Here is a 15,091-nt window from a genome sequence, read left to right as displayed (position 1 = left end):
AGGCTTACAGAACAAAATAGTTTCTCATTTAACAGTTACTACAAATGTTGCCCTATGACAATGGTTAACAATCTCACAACAGTATCCTTACTCAACCTTGGGTTCCCTATCACCAAAAGCTGCTTAATTTTTTTCTGCTGATTTTTATAGCCAGTCTCCCATTTCATAAAATCCCAGGAGACTTTATAGCGATAATTACCTTGCCGCTTCATTGGAAGATCCTATTAAATGGAGGGAAGCTCTTTTTAATAATATTGTTTGGCCGTTACAAACCCCAAATTCATTTTGAATACAGCAGGATAATCTCCTGATAGCTGTATGTGTGTGTCTCTACAATCACAATTGTTTTGTTTTTTACTAGGAATGATTTTTTTTTTTCTTGTAACCTTGTATTGTAATCTCCTACCCTCTATCACTATAATCTCCTATGTTCCCATTTCTTCTGAAAGGATAGGACAGATATAAAGGGCGGCAGAGTCCTTTCTAGTACATCAGCTCTTTGTCACAAAAGAGAGACGAGCAGGAGCTTAAGGAAGCACACAGCTCAAGGTGACCTGTCTGGCATGCTCACATCTTTTGCATGTAGCCAGAACGTAAAACACACATCACAGTAAAATCTTCACCAGATCTTACGGGTCAATCTCTCGGGACACAGAAGTCATTTTAATTGTAGCCCATATCCAGTAGCTGAGAATTGGTGCTCAGTATAATTATGACAAACCCTTTAATACTTCTTTGATAAGGATGGTATCTTTGGGTCCCTGTGCTTGGATTAATGTGTTTAATCTGTCATTTGAAATGATTTGTATCTATTAAGTCTGTCTGACAGAAAGCACTTAGCTTTTTCCTGGTGTGATAACTTCATGTATAATGGCTGATTAAAGGGAGGGATGGTTGAGAGATTGAATCTGAAGATACGCCTGCATCTGACTCCTGCTGTCATACCTCTGCCCTCTCCTGTGCTGGGCGACTAAGTCCGTCTTCTTATCTCAGAAGTCTTGCTCCTGAGAGTCAATGTGGGGCCCCAACCAGAGCCTAGTCACATGGGTCACATAGACTGCAATTTGGATTCCAGCCCCTCCTTTTAGTGCCTTTGGACTTTGGGCAAGTCGTTAATATTTGTGCATCTCAGTTTCTTCCTCTGGAAGGTGAGCATGTGTATGCCTACCTGGTAAGGTTGGAAAGCTTACATGAAATCATTGATACAGGACAACTACTACAGTGTTTGGAACTTGTTGGTACTTTGTGAACAGTAGCTCTTTTTGTAAGATGGCGGAAGGAGAGCGAGTAAGCGAGTGAATGAACGGGCTTGTCTGAATGAGTGGTAAAATTGGAATAATGATTAAAAATTTGAAAACATCCCTCAACTCAGAAGTCAAGATGTGCCCATAAATTTTGGTTGCCCTCAGAAAGTTCCCCATTTTCCTTTAATGATGAACCAGTGATTGCTTGAAGTACTTTTTATATTGTTCCTTGACCGTAGTTCTTCCAAAAAGACTTTCCTGAAAAGGAGGAAATTATGACTAGCTTGTTTCAGACTATCTTAAATTGTGGGAAATTGTACAGAGGCCAGGGTGTATGAGTGGGAGAAGGGAAGTGGGCTCTGCAGGGTCTCCGCCTGTAGGCCAGTGCTTCCTTCACTCATAGTTGTACGGGCTTTTTGAGTTTCAGGACATTCACGTGCACCGTTAGTAGAAGGAAAAGGATAAAAGACAAACTAACATATATAATATAAATTTAATACATAAAGCTAATATTAAGTCTTGTTATGAGAACTTCATCCCAGCTATGAAGGTGTTCAGATATGCATTAGATAAAACTGCCTAAGATGCCTAGCACTAAGTAAGGTCACGTGCAAGCATCTAACGTTTAAACTTAAGTACAAAAATAAAGGCGAAAATTCTAATATTATGCCCCAGGACACGTCAGTTTGGGTGTTATGATAGGAGTGGCAGAAGTTCACATGCTGAGTAAGGTAAAGATTTTTTTTTTTTAAACTGGTTTACCTACTTACTATACGTCTTAAATTCAGTTTCTCTTTCTGCGTTTTCTCTCTCTCATCATTCCTCTTCTCAACTCACATCCCTTTCATTTTCTCTCCATTCCCTTCCTTCCTTTCGTTCCTCTCTCCCCCTCTTCCCCCTACCCGCTCCCCCCCCCATAAATGTATTACATTAGAATGGAGGGCAGTGAGGTTGGCAATCACAAACCCAGTGATGTGGACATCTGAAGTGTTGGCACACCCGTTTTCTGACCGAGGCTGGGTTCTCTTGCCCCATGTGGTTACACCCAACCATTTGATTTGCACCTCGGCTCGTTTCACATGGAGCAGAGGCACTCTGTACGGCTCAGCATAGGGAGGAGACACTTATTCTTCCTGTTCTTCGTAACCCTTGGAAAAAACACTAGTTTAGCAACTGTTGCCCTTTATGGGAAGATGGGAGTTGCTTCTGCTTTCTTACTTCCCATTCACAAACTGGGGCTGTACCCCACCTCCTTCTTAGATACCATTGACCTCCTAATTGTAGATTCATCACATTTGGCCTCTCCAGACTATGTGCTTCTGTTGGCTGTCACTTCCTGTTTGGATCTCTGCAGTTCCTTGGTTTCCAGCACACTGGACTTCCCGTTTCATCTTTTAATTCACCCACCCCCTCCCCCCAGCCACACACACATTCCCGGGTATCTGCCCAATTTCTCTTTTCCCATCTTTTCTGTCGGTGAACTTGTGCAACATGGCCTCTGAGGTTCTTGTCTAATTCCTTATTTCTCTCCCTGTCTCAGAAAAGATGATTCCTTCAGCCTCAAATCTGGCGTCATCTTTGGAGCCCTGGATTCGTTTCCCCATCTGCTGTCTAGAGTCCTTGACTCAGTTTGCTCACTGAGACCTCAAATTCATCCTACCCATATCCTTCTTGGCCTTCATTCATGATCCAACAGGTCACTCCGGCTAACCATGTCCACAGCAGTGACTTTCAGTGGGGGTAGGTACGGGGCTTCTGGGCCCCACTGAGAATATATTTTGCATTTTAAACATATATTTTACATGTTAGCCTTCACTCTCCGGTAGCCTAGAACTGTAAATTCAAAACCCCTTTCTCTAAAAATGTCTCAAAGGTCCATGTCAGATTTTCTCCCTTCGGCTCTTCCTGCACGGATGGAAGACTTCTTTAATTGATCTCCTGATGTTGGCGGCTCTTTTTTAGGTCCAGAATCATTCTGTTGCTCAAGCCCAGGGTGGAGCATGCAGTTCTTCACCTCAGAAGCCTCCAGTGGCTCACTAGTCAAGTCCCAGTGGCCCAGTGCAGCGTCAGAGTGCTCCGCCACAGGGTCCAGTGCTCCCCTCCCAGGCGAGTCTTCTGTGCTCACGTGCTGCCGACTGGGGCTCTCCATTCCCTGCTCGGGCCCCAGCCACACCGCGGTACTCACCCTTAGCTGAGCCTTTCTCTCAGGGTGCTCACTGCACAGTAGTTCCCTCTTTGAATGTGCCTGCTACCAATCTGCATCTCCAGTGAGCACATCTGCATTTCCCCGTCTGGGATTACCCACCTTTTCCCTTGAGCTTCTGTGGTGCCGTAACTGCATGTGGACTCATTGTGGTCTTTGTCCCCTATTCGTGTGCAGCTTCCAGAGAGGTGAAGTGGACGTTGAATGAATGACTGACTAAGTGAACAAATGAATCCACTGCTCAGGATTTCAGTCCTCTCAAGAGCTCCCAAGTGCTTAGGGATCCCAGAGGACTGGTAGGGTGCTGGATGAAACCTTTCATTGCCCTGGGGTTGATGAAGCTCATTTACATTGAGGCCTTTCCCTTCTCGCTCCAGAGCCCCCCTTCCTTACCATTCTCACTGCTGGGGCTTGATGTCAGCCTTTGAGGAATTCCATTCAGCCTGGCGGACAGGGGCGCTGTAGCAGAGCCCTTGAAGTGCCAGTTTGGAGGCTGCCCACCTGGGTTTCAGTCCCAGCTCTGCTCCTGCTTGCTGGTGGAGTGATGAACACTGTGGGCAGGGCATCTATCCTCCCTCTGCCTCAGTTTCTTCATTCTTTTTCAACAGGGAGCCTAACTAGTATTTACCTCTTAGGATTGTAGTGAGGGTTAGTTACAAAATAATCCTTGCAGAGCGCCTAGCAAAGCGCTTGGCACATAGCAAGCGCTCAGTAAGTGGACCAGCTGCTGTATAAGCTGCTGCGAGGTTCTTGTAAGCTTTTAGGGCAAAGCTTATTAGCTGGCAGCACCTGTACCAATTATAGCCCGTGCATGAGTGTGGGTTATTTCTCTGGGTTTATGATTTCTCTTGAGTACATTCGAAGACCTGAGGTATAAATACAGTGGTTTAGAGTATGGAATCAGAAGCCATACTCAGAACTACAGTCCCAGTTTTGCTAGTCACAAGCTGTGTGACCCTGTGCAAGTTACTAAACCTCTCTGATTCTCAACTTCTTTATCTCTAAAATGGAGATAATAATAGCACTTTCTAGGCTTCTTTGGGTTACAAAATGAGATATATGCTGCTTTCGTTGCTGCTGCGGCCAGTTTTATTACTACTTTTGTTACTAGCCGGCAACCCTGACCTGAATTCCCACCTAGGGAACAGTTGGCACTGACCAGCAGATGCCACTGTGAAGTGTTGCTGTTGTTGTTGGGTGCCGTGGAGTCAGTTCCGATTCCTAGCGACCCTGTGTAACAACAGAACGAAACACTGTCTGGGCCTGCGTCATCCTCACAGTCGTTATGCTGGAGCCCATTGTTGCAGCCACTGTGTCAGTCCATCTCTTTGAGGGTCTTCCTCTTTTTCACTGTAAAGTGGGGCATGACATTTCTAGGTGGTCATAATCCCTGCAGCCCCGGTCACCTTTCAGCCATCCTGCTTTTGTTAGTAACCATTTATTTCCTTTGTGTCTTGATGGCATTTGGGCTGCCCCCTCCCGCTTTGTGCCCTTAGACACCTCCTCTTGGACATTCTTGTCCAGGAGGGCCATGTGACCCTCAAGGAACATCTAGCACTGTGGTTCTTAACGTGTGGTCCAGATGTGTAGCAGGAGTGTCACCTGGAAGCTTGTTGGAAAGCAGAGTCTCAGCTCTTACCCAGACCTACTGGATCAGAAACTCTGGCGTGGGTGCAGCAATCTGTGTTTCAAGAAGTGTCTCGGGTCCTTCTGATGCCCAGCAAAGTGTAAGAGCCACTCATTTAACACATGTGTTTAGTATCTATGTCACCTCCATTTATAAGTTAATGTGTTATGTTTCTAGGTGTTTCAGATGGCTCGTGAGTTCTGCATTTAGGAGGACCACTGTCCGCGAAACCTGGGTTTCCTTAGAGATTAGGAACTGCTCGTCTGGGCTTTGCTGCTCTGGAGGTTTTGTTCTGTTCAGATCCGTGTGCATTCTGAGCTAGTAAATTGCTGGAGATGAACAGCTCACCTGGGGATAACCGATAGACATTTTTAGAAAGATGACTTTAGAAGGGTATGGAAGGAACCACTTTTCAATGGATATGGAATATATGAAGGAATGGAATTAAGATGGAATAATTTTTTAATAAGTTTATCAGCCTTCTAGCTTCTGTAAGTTGGGAATTCACAGTGCTTCTCTGCCTTCCCCCTTTCCCTTTACGTTAATTTTCCGTGGTTTCTCAAGAGTTCTTCTCCGTGGGTGACACCAATACCTTCATCCCCCCCAGATGCAGAAGACCTTTTCCTTTTAGCCATTAAAAGTAATTACGTTTTAACTTTCGACAAAAAGTCATTAATCATTTTCTGAGCTCACTACTCTATCAAAGCTGCTTTTTTTTTTTTTTTTTGCCCCCTTCTTTGTGCTATTTATGGATATGGTATAGTATCCTTGAAGCCCTGGTGGTGCAGTGGTTAAGAGCTCGGCTGTTAACCAAAAAGTCGGCAGTTCAAATCCACCAGCTGCTCCTTGGAAACCCTACAGGGCAGTTCTGCTCTGTCGTCTCGGCTCGCTGTGAGTCGGAATGGACTCAGCGGCAGTGGTTTTGGTATAGCATCCGATTCCGTAGCTTATTCTAGAATTTAGTTTTGTGATTGCTAGTTTGGGAAATATTCTCAAATAGTTGCTTTTAATTTTGTGAATCTTCTTTTAAGATATCTCTATATATCTCCTCTCTAAGTTCTGGGTAGATTATTTTATTCTGCGCATCAGACGCTATGTTGCTGACTGTGAAGTTACTATCATGGAATCAAGTATTTGTACTGATGGAGGACAGATTTTCTATTGAAATTTTAACTTGAAAGATCCCTGTTTTCAAAAAAAAAAAATGTTATACATTAGCAGTACCTACATGTAGAAAAAAATCATTAGAGGTGAAATCCAAAGGTTACACCACTGAGCATAGCTCACTCGTATTTAACAAGAGTGGCTCAGATGCAACCACTCGTAATACAGTATGACCGTCTGCTTGTGACTGTGTAACGCACTTAACGCAGGTCTTGTGGATTAATAATATCCCTAATAGTTACCGTGATTTAATTCTTCTATTTGAGTGAATGAAAATCAGACATCAAGAGGACTTTCTAAAGGACGTTCCAGAGATTTTAATAAGCTACCATTTCACATTTTACTTAACAGAAAGCAGCAGTGCATAGCTGAAGCACTGTGTCAATAGCTTTAAAACGGAAATGTTGACAGACATTAACCCCCAAGCTATACATGCACCGCTTAGTAACGCTACTTCCTTCTTAAGTATTCACCATAGACCCCAGGACACTTCCTTCCCGAAACCCCTCTGTGGGAGGGTAAGTGAAAAGAACTTGAGCTTTCATTTCAAGGCATATGTATCATCTTTTGATACTAAAAACAGCAAAGAGACTGGGCTTTTCCTCTTGTTTCCTTAATATATAAAAGTAAAACCAGTTTATTTCATCAAGCGTTTATTGATGGCGTGATGAGATACAGTCTTCCCTCCATAAGACACACGGGTCATTTAAAGCCTAGCCAGGTGTATGAGCAAGGAATTACAAAGCAGTGTGATAAGTACAATAATTAAGGTGTGAGAGCATATAGAAGAGGGAGTGATTGGGTTTGAGGTGGTGGTGGGAGGTTGGTGACGTGAGACTCCATGGGCTAGTTGATGGCCACGTAGGGTTTTGTGGATGGATAGGAGTTTCTGTGTGTGTCACGTGCAGTGGCTCAGGGGCAGAAAGGGGCATGGTGTGTCTGGCAGTTACACATTTATACAGGAGTGTAAAATTGAAGGGGTGGAAGGGCAGTGAGGAGATGAGACAAGAAATAGTAGGCAAATTCCAGGGTCCCCAGGACCTTTGAGGACATGGAAGGAGGCCTGGGTTTCACCTTATGGTGGTGTTGGAGCTGGTGGCGTATTTACAGAGCATGACCACTCTATGCGTTTTTCTCTAGAGGATATAAACCAGTACCCACAATTCCACAATCCCAGATAACCTTATATTAATTACATTTTTTTTCTTTTTTTAATTGCACTTTAGATGAAAGTTTACAGAACAAACTAGCTTCTCATGAAACATTATGACATTGGTTAACAACCCTATGACATGTCAACAGTCTCCCCCTCTCGACCTTGGGTTCCCTGTTACCAGCTTTCCTGTCCCCTCCTGCCTTCTAGTCCTTGTCCCTGGGCCGGTATACCCCTTTAGTCTCATTTTGTCCTGTGGGCCTGTCTGATCTTTGGCTAAAAGGTGAACCTCTGGAGTGACTTCATTATGAGCTAAAAGGGTGCCTGGGGGTCATACTATTAGTTACATTTTTGAGCCACAAAGGGATCCAGGAAAAACAGTAGAGATAAGTACAAATAGGTCACCATCTTATGAAAAGTCTGCCAAAATGAATGATTCTGGGTCAGCAGTTCCATGTCTCTATGCACTCAGATTGGGAGAACAATGACACATTCTATTCGAAACCCTTGGAGTCCATGGTTTGTGAGGAGTATTGTGGGAGATACCAAGTAAACATGCCATATTGTCTGTCTTCAGGAAACCTAACTCTCTTTCGGGGTTGCAGTCAAGAAAACAGCTGACCAGTAAAGGGAAATGCAGTGAGGGCTCTACAGGTACCCAAACAGTGGGAGAAGTCATTATTTTCAACCAGGGGTATGGGATAGGGCAGTAGGGCTGTGACCCAGGAAGGCCTTGCTAAGTGTGTGGCATAATCAGCTGCCATTAGGGTATTAGCTAGGCAGAAGGAGAATCCAAAGAGTAATAACGTAGCATTACAGCCCTTGAATTGTACACAGTCTCGCATGCCAGCAGAGTACTATAATACAGTATTTTATGTGCTCTAGTAATGGTGCTTACGTCTCCTGTAGAGTATTGAGATTATGGGGAAGAGGCTCTTTGTAATTGGAAGGAGAGAACTTTTTGGCATCCTTCGGATTCCCCGTCTCTTCATATCTAGCATCCCTTCAACCATTAGCTTCAGCTTTCATCAAAGGACCTTGGAGGGTATTATTTGATTGTTTGTTTAAGGAACAAGTATCGTGACATTTGTGGGATACTAAAGCAGTAGTGTTGTTTGGATTATGTGTGTAAAAGAATGGGAGAAGGTGTTATAACACATAGACACACACACATACACACAGAGTTGCTGTTGAGTAGACCCTGGACTCATGGTGACCCCATGTGTGTCGGAGTAGAACTGTGCTCCATAGGGTTTTTCAATAGCTGATTGTTTGGAAGAAGATCACCAGGCCTTTCTTGGAGGCAACTCTGGATGGACTTGACCCTCCAACTTTTTGGTTAGCAGCTGAGCAGATTAACTGTTTGCACCACGCAGAGACTGTGAGGTGTTTAGGGACATACATTTCCCCATACCATATCTTTTCCAAATTGGAAGCCAATGCTCTTGTAAAGATGACCTCTAGTGGCTGTTTACTTTCCATTGCAGTCTCTTAATGGTAACTCATTTCACTTAAGAATATCTAATTAAATCAAGTGTTGGTGCACGTATGGATAGGTACAGGCATATTTGTATATGAGTCGGTACAGATGTGTATATAGGTGGGAACAGGCTGAAGTATCTATAGGTTCGTATAAACACAAACATGTGGGTGCAGGCACATATATTCATTGAAGACACAAATACAAATACTCTTCAGACATAACCAAACACCTTCCAGGATTGGTTTTCTGCGTTTGAAAGCTTTAGACCATACTCTCATCAGACAACTCAGTCAATCGGCATAACATAGTTCAAGAAAATCATGATCTGCTTCCTAGTGAAGTGAGTAGCATCTGGGGTCTTAAAAGCTTGGGAGCGGCCATCTAAGATACAACTATTGGTTTCTACTTGCCAGGAGCAAAACGGTAAGAAGGTAGCCGAAAGCTCAGAGAAGAAACAAGTCTACACGAGCCACAACCTCATCTACGCTGAGACCAGAAGAAGATGGTGCCTGGCTACCACCACTGACCACTCTGACCGAGGTCACAAAAGTTGGTGCTGGATAGTTTAGGCGAAAAATATGGAACAAATTCTAATTATTATATTAAAAAAAAAAACAACTAGACAAACTGGAACAGTAGAGAACAGACGACTCCCTGAGACTATCTCCCTGAGACACTCTTTAAACGCAGAACTTAGCCTATCCCCTGAGATCACCTTTTAGCAGAATAGCAGAGTGGCACACAGAATAAAGGACATTACCCGTAAGATCTGTGCTCTACTTAAAAACCATCTGTATGAGATCCAAAGGTCAACAATTACTTAAAAGCCAAGATGAGAAGATAAGGGGGCAGGGAAACTAGAGTACTGGAAACAGAACACAAAGAGAATGTTCACACATTGTGGTAAATGTAACTAATGTCACTGAACAATTGGTGTGTAAGTAGTCGATTGGGAAGCCAACTGGCTGGGGTAACTTTCACCAGCAACTGAATAAAATATTATTTTTTAAAAATCTGTATCATTCTTTTTGTACGCCAGGATAATAACGTGCAAGAAAGCATTTGTTCCGATTGTTTTTCCTTTTATCATTGAGATTTGATTTGCAAGTAAGTTATGTTCTTGAAGCCTCCCCAGTCAGTAGAAGTTAACCATGTATAAAGTTGTCAGCTTAGGATTATATTATATGTCTGATTACTGTGACTTTCTTGGCTGGCCACTGTGGCCCTTCTCCTCATACATGGTAGTCTTTCTGTGAATTTTTTACATAAGAATATGTATATTAAGGGAACCATACAAATGTTAGTTGTTGCCAAAAAGAGAGTTGTTTCTTTTGCGATGAACAGTTGATTTTGCAGTTTACAGTCAGTCTTATTGTTGGTTTGACTGTGAACATATGGAAGCTTGGCAAAATGAAACGGGACAAAACACACGACGAACACAGCCACCACAATAAACACTTTACCTTTTAGCTTTTTGTTGCTTCTGCTGTCCTTACTTTTGGATTTTCTATAAGAATCATATACTTTTTTTGTAATCACCGCATAGAACAGAAGCATGAGAACGAAAACAGTCCAGAAAATAAACTGGGATATGTAATTCGCCACTTGATGCCACGTCAGCCCCAGAGGACTCTTCAAAGCAGCACACTTCTTCACTGATAACGGTGTTGCCTTCTTGTTACTTAAGAACGTGTTTGGCAAGGAGATCAGGAACAAAAGGAGCCAGATGAGGGCTGAGACCACTTTTGCAAAAATCGGTTTCTGTACGAAAAACTTTCCAGTAGGTCTGACAATCTTGAAGAATCTGTCAAAGGCGATGAGGCCAAGCAGTGTGATGCTCACGTACATGGTGTCATAGAAGACAACGGCTGAGAAGCGACAAACGAAAGCTCTGAGTTGCCAGAGTCCAGGGTACGAGTCGGAGAGGATTTTGAATGGAAGCATGAGTGCCATTATCAAGTCAGCCATCAGAGTGTTTTTGAGGTAGACGATGAAGGAGGAGGAGCTGGGCGTGTGAATGAACACCCACAGGGCCAGAGCGTTCAGCAGGATGCCCATGAAGAATACACCAGTGTAGAGGGCTGGGAACACCAGCTGTGTTATCCGCGTGTCTCTGGGGCACCGCTCAGATCCGTTGAGGTCCTTCTCTGTTGTGGTGTTCATTGTTTCTAGTGTCAGCTGTTACAAATAAATATGTACACATACAACGTCAAACAAAAAATACTTCATGATTTGGAAATGCCATATATTTTTTTAAACACACTTTAAGTTAGCTATGAGTTGGAATCGACTCAATGGCAACAGGTTCGGTGTTGTTTTTTTTTGGATTTAGTTTGTAACATATTAACACCTTGCATTTATTCAGCAAGTTCAGTAGGTCTGTTGAGAAGGCACATGTTGTTTCTAGCTGGAATTTTTAAAGCACAAAATACAATTTTGGTACTTTTTACAGTATCATGACTTTCACACCTTTATGAAATCCAAATCACAGGTTCTGCCCCATTCACAGGAGCTCTGGTGGCACAGTGGTTAAGACCTAGGCTGCTAACCAAAAGGTCGGCAGCTCAAATCCACGAGCACTCCTTGGAAATCCTATGGGGCAGTTCTACTCTGACTTACAAGGTCGCTGTGAGTCGGAATTGACTTGATGGCAGTGAGTTTGTTTTTGTTTTTTTTTGTTTTTTTTTAGCCCCATTCACAAGAGCTACTTTTCATGACAGTAAAACAAAACTCCAGTGAAGAGGTAACAGTATATTTCAGATTGCTATACTATACCCTATGGCTGTAGAATGTTAATTTTATAACTTTTTTTTCCTTAAGCATATTCCATCTTTTATAAGCAAACCCACTCATAATAAAAATAAAAATGGAAATTCACCTTTGTTTGGAAGGAGACTCAGCTCTGTGTCCTCTGATTGCAGCATTCATTAGTTCAACCCAAGAGCGTTTGAAGCCAACTGTCATTGTTCTGCTTTTTTACAGTGGATTTCCTTCCTCATTTTCAAGCGTGTAATGTGATCCATTTGAACGTCTTCATATTCAAAATTTGGGGGATTTCCTGATAAAGAAGCTCTTTGAGTTCAAATTTATGTATTGTTAATCTGCCATACTTGAATTGCATGAGATCATTTGCAATTAATTATCTTTATCCTATTTTCTCATATAATAACTTGCCTGCAATTTATCTTCTCTATCTGTACATTCAACCAACATTTTTCAATGCCTCTTATATACCGTAATAGTAGGTAGAAAGATAAAGAAAATAACCCCAAATTATAACCCAGTAAAAGAGTAAGACTTGATTCTAAAGTCTGGCAGAATCATCTTCTGCCTCCTGGTCGACTGGTTTTTCCAGGAATTTGTGTTAGAAAGGATGGCCTGTTTATTTCTGTCGACAGTGTTCTCAGTCTCTTGGTCCTTGGATGCCTGAGGGATAAAATGACATGTTTTCTAAGAGGTAGGGCCTGTTAGAGCCAGACTTTGGGGTTAAAATCTCAGATCCACCATTTATCGGCTACTTGATTATAAACCCATTGCCATCGAGTCAAATTCCAAGTCATAGCAACCATAGAGGACAGAGTAGAACTGCCCTGTAGGGTTTCCAAGACACATGATTTAACAGGTCTGTGCCACAGTTTCTTCCTCTGTTCCTCATCTGTAAAATGAGTTTAATATAGTATCTACCTAAGAATGTTACTGAAAGGATGAACTGAGTTGAGAACAGTGTTGTCTATATACGAAGTACTCAAAATTGTTAGCCCTTCACAGCTATGGCCAGTGGATTGCAGATATAAAAGAAGACTAGTTCACTTATTAGAAAACCATTTTTGGAAATCTCTTCTGCATTTTATGTTGTATGCCAAGTGCAGAAGGCTTCAGGGGTTTCATCAACCAACCTTGGAGTGTTTCCGTTAGATCACTTCAAGTTTGGAAAGGTGTCATTGCTGCCTTCATGTAAGAGAATGCTGTTGTCCATGACAGAAAGGCCACCTTACCAGGCAGTTAGAGGGAGAAGTGGACATTTGGAAATCTCATAGCAGACGTGGAGTTCCCAGGGTGAGTTTCACTTCCTATTTCTTGCTCTCTGGCTTTCCCAGAGAGCTAGATCAGATTGTGGAGTTGGCTTGATTGAGAGTTAATAAAAATAACAATATGGAGGAATGATTTTTTTGAATTGGTTTGGCTCGGGATTCAGAGAATAAAAACTCCACATCTGCCTGGATGTTTTTAAATATGAAGCAGTACAATGCTTGATGATTTTGGTTGGCTCGACGTGATGTTGGAGCAGTGGTTAAGAGCTCATCTGCTAACCAGAAGGTCGGCAGTTCAAATCCACCAGCCACTCCTTGGAAACTCTATGGGGCAGTCCTACTCTGACCTGTAGGGTCACTATGAGTCGCAATCGACTTGAGGGCAGCGGGGCAGGGGCTACACAATGTTGGCACAGTTTGAAAAAATCGATATTTGACTCAAATAAATTGATTCTAGGAAATACGGATTCTAGATTTCATTACTGTAGTGGAACATAATTTAAACATGTATCTTCTTGCTTGCTTCAGCAGAGAAAATATGAAACAAGCAAACTTATTTTTTTTTTTTTTTTAAGTAGAGGGGTTTATCCTCCTAATTAATTGTCAGCCTCCCTACAGCTCCAAACCCATCATCTGGATGGAGGTTTGGAATAGTTTCATTTTAAACAAGGGAAGTGTTGTACAAGATAATTTCATAATTTGAAAGCTGGAAATCACATTTTGGTCAAATTTCAAAATGCCACAGTGTCAGAAATTCTAAAAAAAGGAACTGATTTACGGTGCCCATTTTTGGAGTTAACCGAAGCTTATTCTTTTAAATGCAATAGGTTTCAAAATGCTTGACTATAGTAAATACCCAACCGGTCATTGATTTTCTCAGTGTTCATACTTAATTGTGCATTGACCAACCTGCCCTTAGCTCACAGCAAGGCCGGTGCCATGCAGCCCCCAACCCCAAGTCTTTTGCCCTGGAGAGCACATCTCAGAGGCTGCCACCCAGCAGATCAGTCACTAGCACCTACCTGGAGCCAAAATGCATGGGTTCAGTTCCTTATTCCAACACTTTCTTATCTTATGATCTTGAGCACGTTATTTAAGCTCTCTGTGACTTGGTTGTCTCCTCTTTACAAGGAGAGTAAATCGTAGTGTCTACTTTACAGAGTTTAGACAATGATATGAACATTCTCCAAGTACTTACACCAGTGTCTAACATATGGTAGGTGCCATGCAAATTTCTTGTTAAATAAAATTAAAACTGGAATACCTTGTACACCTTGTGGAATAGCTTACAAAAGACAGGCGGGAACCAAAGAAGATAGAGTGGAAGGTCACAGAAATTAAGAAGCCTTCTAAATTAAAAAAACCCAAACCCATTGCCGTCCAGTCGATTCCGACTCATACTGACCCTGTAGGACAGAGTAGAACTACCCCACAGGGTTTCCAAGGCTGTAAATCTTTATGGAAGCAGACTGCCACATCTTTCTTCCGTGGTGCCACTGGTGGGTTTGAGCCACCAACCTTGTGGTTAGCAGCCAAGCGCTTTAACCACTGCACCACCATGGCTCCTTTTAAAAAGTCTGCTAGATGGGAATAAATTAAACATTTAAGATCCTATCTGATTCCAAAGGAATATAATCAAAATCAATAAATCTCACTAGCTGTACTGTGTTAAGGTGATTCTGTTACCTTATTTAATCCTTACAACATCCCTTAGAGGTCTCTCTCATTTAACAGGTGAGAATATTGAGACACAGAAGTTAAGCAGCTTGCCCAAAGTCATGCAAGTCAGGCAGATCCACCCAGTCTGGCCACATCTTTCTCCCACGGGGCCCTGGGTGGGTTTGAACCACCGACCTCTCGGTTAGCAGCCGAGTGCTTAACCACTGTACCACCAGGGCTCCTTTGAATGTAATGGGTACTCCATAAATACTGATCTCTCAGTCTGTCTTGAATGGGTTCATTTTGATGTTTGATATAGGAATAGATGGTGTCTGATATCTTTGAAAAAAGCAGTCCCAAAATAGTATAATTTAAGCATTTAATGTAAATTTTTCATGTTGTGTATCTGTCTATCTATATCTATCTTTCTATCTATCTCTCTGTTTGTCTATATACACACACTATAAAAACACAGGTAATTTCAAATACTTTAAAATTTTTATACAAAAATAGTTTAATATCCTTTA

The 15,091-nt window shown here is 42.3% G+C and overlaps 2 protein-coding genes across 2 annotated transcripts in view; one reads left to right on the top strand and one right to left on the bottom strand.

The window, feature by feature from the left end:
• The window catches only part of MED12L (mediator complex subunit 12L), a 359,000-nt gene that overhangs the window by 255,007 nt on the left and 88,902 nt on the right, over nt 1-15,091 (top strand). The gene's annotated exons all lie outside the window — the stretch shown is intronic.
• Nucleotides 7,612-11,973, bottom strand: P2RY13 (purinergic receptor P2Y13). Its single transcript, XM_023733901.1, has 2 exons — nt 11,753-11,973; nt 7,612-11,052 (listed from the first exon to the last, which is right to left on the bottom strand). Exon 2 carries the CDS (start codon nt 11,035-11,037, stop codon nt 10,039-10,041), a length of 999 nt encoding a protein of 332 aa, XP_023589669.1. The 5' UTR covers nt 11,038-11,052; nt 11,753-11,973; the 3' UTR covers nt 7,612-10,038.

This window comes from Trichechus manatus, unplaced genomic scaffold (genome assembly GCF_000243295.1).
Source record: "Trichechus manatus latirostris isolate Lorelei unplaced genomic scaffold, TriManLat1.0 scaffold00062, whole genome shotgun sequence".
In the NCBI taxonomy this organism is placed as follows: domain Eukaryota; kingdom Metazoa; phylum Chordata; class Mammalia; order Sirenia; family Trichechidae; genus Trichechus; species Trichechus manatus.
This window is presented reverse-complemented; position numbering and strand designations above follow the sequence as displayed.

What these genes read in the sequence shown, in the direction of transcription:
- P2RY13 (XM_023733901.1), bottom strand. Translation starts at nt 11,037, where the DNA reads ATGAACACCACAACAGAGAAGGACCTCAACGGATCTGAGCGGTGCCCC.